Source organism: Macaca thibetana, chromosome 4, assembly GCF_024542745.1.
Source record: "Macaca thibetana thibetana isolate TM-01 chromosome 4, ASM2454274v1, whole genome shotgun sequence".
NCBI classification, from domain to species: Eukaryota; Metazoa; Chordata; class Mammalia; order Primates; family Cercopithecidae; genus Macaca; species Macaca thibetana.
The window spans coordinates 160,139,723-160,153,353 of NC_065581.1; the positions used below are offsets into that span (position 1 = coordinate 160,139,723).

Sequence of the window (13,631 nt, forward strand, 5' to 3'; positions counted from 1 at the left end):
GTTTTTGAATAAGAAAAATCTTCAGATATACAGTTAGATGATCCCAACAGAACATCCTTCAGTTTTGAAAGCCAAGGAAGCTTCATTGAGTCCTGTGTCTGCATAGATGATCAGTGACATTTCAAAATTCACTGATGTGCAGTCTTTGCTTCACCAATGGACAAATGGAGATGAACAGAGGTCAATGGATATGGACATAGACGGAGAAGGAGTTACAGACAGACTCCTGAACTCTCAATCCAGCTTCTCAAACTGTCCAGCATATAGTTGCTATCGACTCAATTGTCCTTTGGAAAGGATGAAATCTCAGATAGTGTCAAAGTTCACTTTACACAGTAACCCATTTTGTCTCCCCTCTAATATTTTGAAAAGGTAACGGCAACAAAAAAGGGTCCTCAGTTTTCTAGGAACGTTGACAAGAAGGAAGCAGTAGGAAGAGAAAGGCAGGAAAACCTTCATACTGGATCATCCATTTCCAGCGATTATAGATAACAGAGAGTTGCTGATAAAGATAGAATTTCAATCAACCACTAAGCAGATTCCCACTGAGGAACACACTGGAGAAACACGAACAGTCAAGACAGAAGACCACCAGATGGCTGATGTTAATAACCCAATAAATACAAGACAAGAGTGGCACTTCTACCCAGTTCTAAACGAACACCTCATTTGTATGTTGTGTTCCGAGTTTTAGGGAAGGCAAAACACCAATTCTAATTTACCTTTATTCACACTTTGCCAGGGATGCAAGGAAGGCAGAAAAAATTGTACAAAATAATATTTTGCTTTTGTTCCCTTTAAGATTCTCTTTTACTCTTTTTGTTCCTTAGGCCATCGTTCCACCACAACCACACTACGGACTGTGCAACTGCTGTCTCAGCCTTCAAAACACCTCAACTTCAACATGCTGAGATTACGTCTATTATGCTAATGAACTTCTAAGTAGAAACCCCCAAACAGGAACGAACAAACGAAAAAGAAGTAAGGCACCACCTCCTGTTTCTCAGCCATCACCACCTCCCGGGTGCTTCCCAGAGCAGTTCCCTGCTGGCTGCTGCGGGGTTCCTGTAGGAGCCTCCTCCCTGCTGGGCATGTCCTCAACCCCCAGTCATCAAGTCTAGCTCAGCCTGTGCATCTCAGCTCAACCTCTAATCTCCCCAGGGTAGATTCCAGGCAGCTGCCCTGTTTCATGTCCTCTTAACATCCTCTTTTGTTTCTCATCTTCCTTCTTGACAAGTCCAAGGTCATCAGGACTGGGCAGAGCTCCATCAAAGCAGGGAATGTTGATTTTATACACTGGAGCTGAGCAGACTGTCTGGCACAGAACAAGTGGCCAGTAGGATTAGGGAATACATCAACCTTAATTTTCTATTCCTTTATTCCTGTCATTTCCTGTACCTCACAAAATGTTTCCAACCTTGCCAATATCACCACCTGTGAAAATCTCACCACCCACCCCTTGGGCTTCACCTCCTCCACGAAGTCCTCTTTGATCACCTTTGTGTTTTCTAAACTCCATAAGCACTTTCTGTGCATGTTTCATGTCACTCATGAAATACTAACTTGTGTTATTTCTCTGCCCTGTTCACAGGGAAGTCCTTGCATGGTCCTTCACATCCAGCCTTATCAGCATTTAGGTCCTGGTATAAAAATCATTGTTTGCTTACATGTTTCACTCCATCCCCAATTTTTCCCAAACTATGAAAGCAGTGAATTCAGTACTCGTTTTTCTACCCTAATGCTTGGCACAGAAGAGATGCTTGGTAAGCTTTTTACTTGCTCTGCGGAATCTGAATTGCAGTGATTTCTGTGAAGTATTTTCTACTCGGCTAGATTCCTACATCCTGAAGGTCAGTCTTTGTTTTCTGCATAGTGACTAGCACAACAAATCAGTGTGTTATAAAAATTATCTACATTTCTTTCAATGGAAAGATGCACGTTTTAAAAATGATCTTTGGCTTTTCCACTCTTGAAACATAAACACTTTCTCTGTACCTTGTAAATAATACACACGTAAGGTGATCACCACTGAAGTTATTTTCCCAAGCCCTGAGTATTAAGGGGAATGACGACTGCCTACTTGAGGAAGCTCAGATGATCCAAAGATCCCAAACTATGGTCCTTTCTCCAAGAAACGTTAGTGGAAGGGAGTGTTTCACCACATGTGGGTCAACAGCACCTGACATTGTCTCAGTTGTGATTTGATTCTCCATGTGCTTATAATTTCCATCCTAAATCTCAAGTTTGGGAAATTGGCTTTAAGGGATTTTTGCCACATATATCTTAAAAACTAAATTTTACTGTGGCTCTTGATAACTTTTTGAGAGCTAGCTTGACCTGAGTAAGAGAGATGATAGCTTCTTAATGACCACCATCAAGGAATGATGAAGTACGCGTCTCCGGGAGCCATCAATCACCTGCTGGAAGGACCAGGAGGGCTGTTTCCCAGCCAAGAAGCAGGCCTCAATCTCTTGGCCCATTACTCTCACGTCTTCCTTCTATTCTTCTCACTCCATTAGGCTCCTGTGTATCTGCACCGAGGCTATCTCAGAGTGACCTCCCATCTCTAATCCCTGATATTTCCATTTGGGTCTAATCTACCATCCCGATTGAAACATTCGGGAATGTTTACAGCAGTATTTAATCTTTCTTTGCTCTGGTTCTCAGAATCTCATTTATAAATCTATTTGAAATTATCTTTTTTGTATCTATTGCTATCTTCTCCGGTAGATCGATATGTACTCTCTCCTAATCTAAAACCTAGTGGTCTAGAAGCACACTTCTTTCTGAGTAATCGAGATAAAGTACTTGGTTGTTTCTTTGTTGTCAGGTCCTTTGTCTAAACCTGCAATGCAAACATCAATACAGCCTCGGACTGACACGTTTGACTTGTGAATCATTCTATGGAAAGGCAAAACAAATGAAGAAGTAAGACTTTTGAAGCCTCTGGGGTTTATAAACAGGTTTTAAATTCCTCATATTTGAGTATGTTGTAGTAATATGCATGATTTTGTTCTACTGTACATATAAGGTATGATGCAAAGTATTCTATAGAATAGAGAATCACAGATCATCAAGTGTAAAAAACAGCTGACATTCACCTTGACTAGGAGTTTCCTGGAACAGGGAAGCAAGAAGCATCTTCGACAGTTAAAAAACATATTTTGGAAGCTGCATATTGCAGGAAAGATGGCGTCATAGACTAAACCAAGGTCGTGTTCTGTGATAGCAGTGTGGACACTGTTATTTGACATGTGCAGATTCTCTGCTACAGGCACACTGGTTCCGGCACCTGGTTTTCTTTCTCTGGAGATTAATTTTTCATGTAGCAGTTTACAAGGAGTCTTTAACACTACCATGAAAATGGCTGTTAATTCAGTTTTCCACCAAGTTATAAAAGAGCCCTGATGAAAAAGAAGTTATGTCATGGTTATCTCACAGAAAAAAGAGAACGAAATTGAGGTTAGGGTTCATACCCTCAAAGATATTCAGAGATTCTTAAAAAATTACCTTAATTTTTATAGCACGCTTAAAAAATTGACACTTTTTTTCATGGGCAACTAATGAGTTTTCATATATCAATGAAATTTTGATTCAAATTTGTAAGATTTAAACTAATTCTGTAAAAAAAAAATCTATCTTCTAATTTTAACCTTAACCATTCAAAAAAGAACAAGAAATTTTTTGTTATCAAGTACTCAAAACTTGGTTTAGAAATAAGCTGTCCTTGAGTCTGAATGCTGGATCGGATTTTTGAAAAATGTTCTAAGAAAATTTTCTAGTTTGTCACCCCAAATTGCATGTCAGACAACAGAGAACACTTTGTCACGCTTAGACACCATTCAATCATAATCTGAGCTTGACTTCAAAGTTTTCACAATTCAATTTTGTTTAGAATTAAGAAAATATGACTGTGGAGAACAACGTAAGGGCAGGCAGAGCATTTCTCTTCAGCCAAACACCAGGGCACAAGGGAAAGGGGAGTGAATGAGCCCATTTGTCTTTTACCTCTGTTTTCATTTTCTACTCTCTACATTTAAGTGTCCAGCTGCACCTTTGACCACAATGGGACCCCTGAAAGGCCACAAAAGCTGGAATTGCTTAAATATATATTTGGAGATGTTTGTGCTGATAGTTATTACACAGTGCAGACGAGCATGGGCAACATGAGAATATGGAGACCACAGCTCCCATGATGTGCAAAAAAAGACCGTCATTTGTGACTATCTCAGGGACACTTTTCAATCCAAGGTCATTTTTTTAAAAAACAAAAGCAAACCAACCTTTTATTGTTATTAGATACCAGAAAACAAACAAACAAACAAAGACAAACATACAGGTCACACATGAAACCATCCTGAGAAATTCTGAGTCTCATTTTCTGTGATTCTAATGAAGTCTAAAACAACAATAAAAACAAACAAAAGAAATGCAGACTCCTTGGAGGATAGTAATTTGATCCAACTAAAACATGATTAAGAAACTTTTTGGACATAAAATATGGAAATGACTTCTGATATAAATCAAAATTGCTCAGTATTAGGAGACGTATTTGCTATTAATTTGGTTTCAGTTAATGTCTCTCAAGAACATGAAATCAGAGGTACAGACATGAATATTAACTTGTATTCAAACTAATGTTCCAGTTGGCATATACTGAGCCTAAGAGGGAGAAAGTGTGAAAAATAGATTGCAGGTTGAATAAGATGAAAACACTCTATTTATTATACTGAGTTTAATAGTTACATTATTTATTACAGTTCAGGGGATAGTTTTAAGTATCTAATTTCATTTGAAATAAATCTTGGAGTTATTGTAAGAGGTCCTACGCTACTGCTTCTGATAAGAAAAAAAAAATGTTTGATGTATAAGAGTTGAACTCCAGTCAAAATCAAATAATCTAAAAAAGAAAATACTATTTTACATAACACTTCAGGTAAATTCTGCCTCTCAAAAATATATGATATATAAAAAATATGATAGGTTGTGCAGTAGGAAATCAACACCCTTCAACAAGAATTTCTTTAAAATGACCTTTAAAGTCATTTATTACTTTGAAGACATCATTTAAATTTTCTTTCTTTTTTATTTGAGGAAATTCCCCCATCCTAAGCCCTACTGTGTGACTGTCAGGTGTGAGAGAACAGGCAAGGTTCCTGTAGTTGGCTAAGAGGCTCCTCATTACCGGAAAAGCACAGCCAAAGCCAGAGGTCTCGGAGGGGAGCATTTGATGACAGCAGAGCTCAGTGTTACAAGTTACGATTCAGAACTCAGAAATAATGCTCAGACACTAGGACTCTGGGTTTTCCTTAGTCTATGCGTGCCCAAGTAAGAGAAACACACACCCCCCAGTACACATGTAAATACAAATTATTCCTCTGAAGTTTTTAAGGCCAGTGTGTCCAATCTTCTGGTTTCCCTGGGTCACATAGGAAGAAGAAGAATTGTCTCGGGCCACACATAAAATACACTAACACTAAAAATAGCTGCCGAACTGAAAAAAAAAATCACACACAAAAAAATCTCATAAGAGAGTTTACAAATTTGTGTTGGGCCACATTCAAAGCTATCCTTGGCGACATACAGTGCCGCAGGTTGAACGAGCTTGGTTTAAGGTATCATAGGTAAATTGTAAAATGAAGATTGACACAGAATAACTAAAGTCTGATGCCATATCTGAAGTCAAGTTAGTTTCACTAATGGAGAAAATCCTAATTGATTTCATCCCCTTTTTAATCTCAAGCCTATATCCTTTGAGTTGACTGGAATTCTTTTGATAAAAAGGTAAGAACAAATAGTATGCTCCCTCCTAAAGTAACAGCGATTGGCGTACAGCTGAATTGGGTTCAGGTTTCTCTGTCTATAGGAGAGTTAGGGTCAAGTTTGTATTTGTACTCTTAAAAACCACAGGTAAATTTTACAGCTATTTAAAATGATCTACTAAGATTATCTTTAAGTGTATAAATATTAATTAATTAAGAATATATTAGGAATGCTGCTATTTTAAATTCTAAGTACATGGATATTTTGTCTAAGTGATAGAAATTCAAAATTTTAATAAACTTAAAATATATAAAATAAATTATATATAGGGTCCAAAATACCATCAAAACCTTGACTTTAGAAAATACAGGAGTCAGAGTTTATATTTAGCTGCATTGGGAAAATGCAATCCAGAAAAATGGTTTTAAGAGAGAGTGAAAGAGTTCAGCTCACACTGAGCACTGAACTTGGGCTAGCTGTTGATATGGTTAGTCCTGTAACCCTCAGTCCCTTCACTTAACAGACGTTTAGTTGGTGTTTATTAAATATGGCAGAAAAAATATAGTTGGATATGATGCTTCCTTTTCCTACCTTAATAAGAATATCTTTGAGGTATTTATGATCCTGAATTCCCTGTTTAAATACAAATTTAGCTATACTCCAAAATATCTGCTATGTGGTACCCTTTCATTGTTGCTTGTTCCCTTATTTCTATTTAGCTCTTTACATTCACTCAGTGATTTGCATGTCCACGTGTAACAGATTTTTAGAGTTATATTTTTGCTATTGATATTTAAATTTCTTAAGGTCCTAAAACATGATCAGTTGTTGATATCCTCCAGTTGCCAAGTGACTCTATCCTGATGTCGTGGGCTCACTGGTGGTATGAATCAGATGCATCCTTCCTAAGCTTGTACTGCAGGAGCCTCCAACTCTGCAGAGAGCTGTGTTACTCTCTCTCCCACCATGGTGTTACATTTATCTACGTATTTTGTTAATTCTGACAATGTTTCCTTAGTATATTTTGAATCCATGTTACTAAGATTATACCATTTTAAACTGCTTTATCTTCCTGGGTTACTAAACCTTTCTATCCCCAGAACCTCAAAAGTCTATTTTTCCTGGGATTCTGAACATATTTTTTCTCAAAATCTTGAAAGTCTCTTTTTTGGTAATGTTTCCACCCTCCCCTAAGAATCTATTTTATGGGCAATTAAAATGGTTTCAACAGCATTCTTGAGATAATACTTGCCTGGATTATTACCTTCCATTCTTTTACTTTTGATGTTTTTCTGCTCACCTCTTTTACGTATGTCTTTTGTAACCTGCGTAAAGCTAGATTCTCTTCCTTTAACCCAGTCTAAGAGTCATTGTCTTTTAAACTTCAGTTAGTGCATTTCCATTTCTTTTCCTTTCTGTTACATGAGGTTTTACTTGTGCCATTTTTGTGTGTGCTACTTAAGTTGTCCCACTTTCCTATATTTCACCCCCTCTCTTTTTTTTTTTTTCCGTCTCCCAATTTGGCATTTTGTATTTTAGTTCAATCCCTTGAATGGTTATACTAGACAATGGAGGTTCACCTCTAACTTTGAGGGTTTAATGTTGACAGTGACTAGACTGACCAGGTGAATGGGCCAGGAATTGCTTCCCGGGAGGTCCCCAGCCTGAGGTTCCAATAAGGGTGAGGAAGATAATGACCTTGGCGCAGGGGCCATGACCTTTGAGGACATAGCTGGCTGCTCTTCTGGAGAAGGGGCTTTCTACTAGGCCCAGAGGAGCATGGTCCATGCAGACTACTGAAGACCTCTGAACTCAAGCCCTGACTGGGACTTGAGGCCACTCCCCGCTCCCCACAACCACTGTGGCCACACAGCTAGAATTGATGAGGGGCCAGGGTACCGAACAGCAAGGACTCGAATACAGAGAAGACAGGGAGGCCCAGCTCTGAACCTATAAACGCATGGTGTTTGGAAAGGTCTTGAGAAGCAGCAGCCATTATTTACTGCCAGAAAATTCACCAGGCAAGTCCCATATGTGCTAGGAGTGTGAGGAACTACACACGTCCTACAAGTGCTGCAATGATAAGAAAGTGTCTAAAACTCCCCCCTCATTCGGCACCAGGATCTTCTATGCAAGGAGAGGTCTTTCGAGTGCAGGGAAGATGAAGAAACCTGGAGCCAAAGCTGTCAGCTCCTTCAGAATTCCAAAGTCCACACCACAGAAGGGATTTGTTGGGGAAGCCAGGCTGAGAAAGTTCCCACTCATTCAGCATGGAGAACTCACACCCAGGAGAGGCCACCTATGAGAGATTCTTCAGCCACGCTCAGGCCTTAAGCATCATGAATGCTCACACTGGAGAGATGCCTGGTGAGTGCAATGAGTGTGAAGAAGCTTCATTTGTCACCGGGAACTTCATAGGCTAATAGGCCTCATGAGCATGGCCAGTTTTCCGCCGCAGATACACACTTGGGAGTGCACACCAGACATGGTCTTAAGGTTGCTGTGCACGTGCCTCCTCATCCTTGTTTAGGAACAATGTGCTCCCACCTGAGAGGCAAGCAGGAGCGTGGCCTTTGTGAGAAAGCCTTTGGTCATGATGCAATCCCATGTCCAGAGCACCCGTGCCAAGGGCCATGGGGTGGCCTCAAGGGCCACAGAGGTGTGAGGCCTTCGGGGGCGATGATGTACTTTCTGACCGTCCCTGGAACCCAGGGGTAGTTGTCACCCATAGGGCTGATGGGAAGAAGCCGTCCTTCCTCTCCATCCTGATGGGGAAGCTACTGCCCCCACATGATCAAAGAACGCAGCCTCTAGTGTCACCCACACTACCCTGGAGCGAATCCAGACTGTCTGTGCACAGAATTGGCCTAATCTGGACAAGGGGATCAAGGGGTGTCCGCTGGAAGCTTCTGGGCAAGGCTTCCTTGCCCCATGGATTTTAAAGTCTCTATGTGACAGCTGTGATGGCTTCAAACAGCCGATGAGTCCCCTTATTTGTGGACTGTGGTATCCAAAGTGGGCGGAAGGTGCCCTGGAACAAATCCCCCAAAGATACGTAGAATGACTGTATTATCAGATGAGATCGGGCATATTCAGGGTGGTGTGGCCGTAGATAGGAATGACTGTATTATCAAATTCTATCTTCCATGTTTTTTAAGTTCTCTTTTATATTTCAAATCTATTATTATGTTCTGGCAGTATTTAGGATAATTTTTTTTCAGGTCAAATTTCAGATCTAAGTTCTATTTTCTCTTTTTAGCTATGTCTTATTTGCTATTCAGCCCATTTAGTAAACTTTGTGTCAATTATTAAAATTTATATATAATTCTAGAATTTCAGGTGTGTGTGCTTGTTTAATTCGACTGGATATTTCCAATATTTTCTTTTTTTTTTAATCTTTGTCTTATACAGTTTTATTTTTTAAACATATTAAGTATCCTTATACTCTATTCTTGATGATTTCAATTTCTATATTCTTTACTGTTTTGAATTCTGCTCACTCTTATTCACCATGGCTTGTTTCCACATATATTTTGTGGTTTTTCTGATTGTTAGTTTATGTTCCTTGAAATACTGACTGGGAAAATCATTTCAGGATTCCTTTGAAAGACAGGGCTCCTAAAGGATTTGGGCTACTCTCAGCCCAGTACCCAGGACTACAACTCATGACTGACTGCATTAAACAACATGCCAGACCCAGGACTTTCTGTGTCGCACAGGAAGAGTGAATATTGGCCCCAAACTCAGGTTTCAGTTACAGATATAACTCAAACATTATACATATACTGTTGTATATATGTATACCCTATACATACATATAATGTTGACCCTAAAAACTTGTAAGCATAAACCTATCGGGTTGTACTTACAAGTTTTTAGGGGCAAGATTATATGTATGTATATATGTATCACACATATGTATCTGAGGAAACACAGATGTATATATAATTACACTATTAGATGTAATTATATCTACATATTATGTATGCTATAATATAAACATATTACATTTGTATACATGTAAAGGTATGTAATTATACTTAAGAATGCCGCCCTAGGAAATATGCGCTGTAATTTCATCCCAGTGGGAAACTGGCAAGACTATGTGATGTCTCAAAAATCTGTGAGTGACATACAAGTCATTATTTTTCTTCAGGATTTCTTTCTTCAGGATTTGGATGGACAAAAATCTGTTCATAGCCCCTAGCCCTAGTCTGGTGGAGAGTGACTGTTTATTGTTGCCCACTGCTGTCTTGGTATCCTTCCGATCAGCCAGCAGATTGGCGAGAGAAAGCTCCTTTAATGATTCTCGCTCAAACATGGTACCTGTTGCTGTTGACAGACTCTGTTCCTTAGAGAAGATATGAATGGCCAGCTGGCTCTGACAGTTTGGGAACTAACGCTGACATTTGTGTTGGCACCATAACAGTATTTACAACTCAGGAAATGTATACAGTCAGATTACGATGGAGCCAGCGAGTTTTGAGGTTTTTTTTTTAAAAAAATACAACAATATACATGTTAAACATGACCATAATAACAAAATTATCTCAAAAATAATTTCAGAGCTGCCGGGTGTGGTGGCTCATGCCTGTAATCCCAGCACTTTGGGAGGCCGAGGCGGGCAGATCGTGAGGTCAGGAGATCGAGACCATCCTGGCTAACACGGTGAAACCCCATCTCTACTTAAAATACAAAAAGAAAATTAGCTAGGTGTGCTGGTGGGCGCCTATAGTCCCAGCTACTCCGGAGGCTGAGGCAGGAGAATGGCGTGAACCCGGGAAGCACGGCTTGCAGTGAGCCTAGATTGCGCCACTGCACTCCAGCCTGGGCAACAAAGTGAGACTCTGACTCAAAAAAAAAAAATAAATAAAAATAAATAAATAAATAAACAAACAAACAAACAAATAAATTCAGAACTTAGGGATTCTTTCAGGAAATATCTGCTGTCTATGAAACATACGGCATATACTTGCAAAGAGAGAAAGGATAACAAAGAACAGAGGATGATAATTCGATTTCAGAGCCGACCACTCATACTATATTTTGTAATAGTCCACTATGTCAGAAACTACTAAAGAAAGGTAGAAGGAGATAAAGCAGAAAAAAAAATCAATTTTTAATTATGGGGAATATAAATATAAAATATCACTGGATCAGGAAAAAAGGTGAATCTTATACTTTTGTTATTTTTCTTTTGGAAGCTCTGAACTGGCTCTCCTTCTCTTGCGTTTCCTTTTCTTTCTATGGATGTAACTTTGTAAGGAGTTAAAATTGACACATTTCTACACGGTCCCCAAAATTGTTAAGTCACTAGGAAAGCGACCCTGGAAGGCAGGGTCACAGGCTGGATTTTTGGTGAATGTAATTAACATATTTGACTATCATAACAATTTTGGTAAACATTATTAGATGGAAGAACAAGTCAGTTGACATTTTTGTCTCTAATTTCCTAGCAAACAGTGAAGATGCCATCATTTTCTCGCAATAAGAGGAATGAATGCGACCAGGTACTTACTGCAGTAGTCCCAGGGCAGTGTGGGGATTGGCATTCACCGCTCATCCGGTTTGGAATTAAAACATCATCCCAGCACGATGGACCCTTTGGGAAAAAACAACAAGATATTCTTATATGAGTTATAATAGAAATGTTCTCCTTAAGCCATTTTCTAAACTATGTCCGCTTGTATTACAACATAATAGTGAAATTCGTGGGGTCCAATTTTCAAAGTGTGGTCTGCAGACTCTGGGGTTCCTCCTGACTCTTTCAACGGATCTGCTAGGTCAAAACTATATTCATCAATATACAAAGATTATATTTGACGTTTTGCTCCAAATATGTTCATTTTCCACTTGTAGCCTTCCCCTAGGGCTGAGGTTAAATGCTGCCTTACTAGAAAGGCCATCCCTGACTTTGCTCCACTTCTCTGTCTGCCCTTCCGGGCTTCCTTTTCTTCATAATAATTATCACCACCGTCCCGCCCAACCTCACTAATGCAGTGGCCCAGCACAGAGCAAGGGCTGTCTGTCCCTACTGACCACAGCTATACAAAAGCCAACTTGGTCTACTCTGTTCCCTGAGGCATCCTAACACCTACAGAAGGGCCTGGCATTGAGGGGGTGCTCAGCAAACTTTCCTAGGCATCAAAGAAATAAAAATTCAAATAACAGCAACACTTCTTTTAAATTAGAGAAGATCACTTAAAATGAAATATCAGTGTCAATGATTGCATTTCTATTGTTTACGCTTTCCAGTCTGGGGTATTTTGTCATGGCAGTCCTGGCAGACAAATAGAGGGGCTATGGAAATGTTTTTTATCATGACTGTGCTGGTGGCTTTATGTTGTTATGTACTTGTCAGAACTCCTCAAATTGTACCCTTCAAATGGAGGAAGTCTATTTACAAAAATTATTCTCAATAAAGTGAGTGAGGAAAAAAATGAACTGAGAAGTTGACAAGGAAACTCAATAAGAGACAGAGAATCTCTGTAGCAAATGTTGCTTGAAAAGGTGAATATAAATATCTCACTCCATACAGAAAAAAAAAGGGAACATCTTTATAACCTTGGAACAGGTAGAACTTCCTTGTAAGGACACAGAAGACTCTAACCCCACATAAAGAAATGTATAAATTGAATTTCAATGAATATTAAAGCTCATCAAAAACACTAAAATATGAATATACAAGCCACAGACTTGGGAAATATTAATAATACATATAATTGTCAAATAATCTCAGAGCTAATATAAACAACACATTAATAATATAGACACAAACACATAAAAATACGCAAAAAATTTGAACAGGCTATTCACAAAACAAGATATATAAGTTGCCAATAATTATATAAAACGATGGTCAACATCATTAATAATCAGGAAAATGCAAGTTAAAATCACAAGATACAATTTCACTTGACTTCACATCTTAGCCACTATCATAATACTAAATGTCAGTGAGGATAAAGATTAACAAACACTCTCACATGTAATTGGTGGAAATGTAAAACAACTAATTTGAAAGTGGTTTTGGATTTTCTTTCTTTCTTTCTTTCTTTTTTTTTTTTTTTTTTTTTTTTTTTTTTTGATACAGAGTTTCACTCAGTCGCCCAGGCTGGAGTGCAGTGGCGAGATCTCCGCTCACTGCAAATTCTGCCTCCTGGGTTCAAGTGATTCTCCTGCCTCAGCCTTCCAAGTAGCTAGGATTACAGGAATGCACCACCGCACTCGGCTAATTTTTGAATTTTTAGTAGACACGGGGTCTCACCACATTGGCCAGGCTGGTCTGGAACTCCTGACGTCAAAAGATCCGCCTGCCTCGGCCTCTCATAGTTGGGATTACAGGTTAGAGCCGCAGCGCCCAGCCCTGGAATTTCTTATTATGTTAAACATATAGTTAAACTATGACTCAGCACTGTCACTCCAAGGTGTTGGTCCAAGAAAAATGAGAATATATGCACACATACAGCAACATAGACTCGTATAAGAATCTAACATCACAGCCTTACTCATGTTAACCCAAACCTGGAGACAAGCAAATGTCCTTTGACAGTGACTAGAATAAACCATGGGGTATCACACAATAGCACAGACTCAGAAATGAAAAGAGATCTACTGAGTTACACAACAATACGTCATATTTACAGAACAACAGAAGTGTCCTGTGGAAACTTCTACTTGTCCTTTTCATCATCCACTTTTTTTCCTCTCCTGTTTGTAATATACATAGTGCATCTCGAACCACAAGTTTAGGTTATACACAGCAGAGCAACAATATCGAAAGAGTCTGGGTTCCTGTCACCATGAAGTGCCATAGCAGTCTTGAACCACCGATCTAAATTTTCACATGAGAGAAAAACTGAACTGTC

General features: G+C 39.1%; 1 protein-coding gene across 4 annotated transcripts in view; it reads right to left on the reverse strand.

The window, feature by feature from the left end:
• PRKN (parkin RBR E3 ubiquitin protein ligase) overlaps window positions 1-13,631 on the reverse strand; it is a 1,383,066-nt gene that overhangs the window by 698,617 nt on the left and 670,818 nt on the right. For all 4 annotated transcript variants that reach the window (XM_050789300.1, XM_050789297.1, XM_050789298.1 and 1 more), the window contains one exon: window positions 11,282-11,365. In XM_050789300.1, the coding sequence (XP_050645257.1) occupies window positions 11,282-11,365 (84 nt within the window). The remainder of the gene's footprint in view (window positions 1-11,281; window positions 11,366-13,631) is intronic.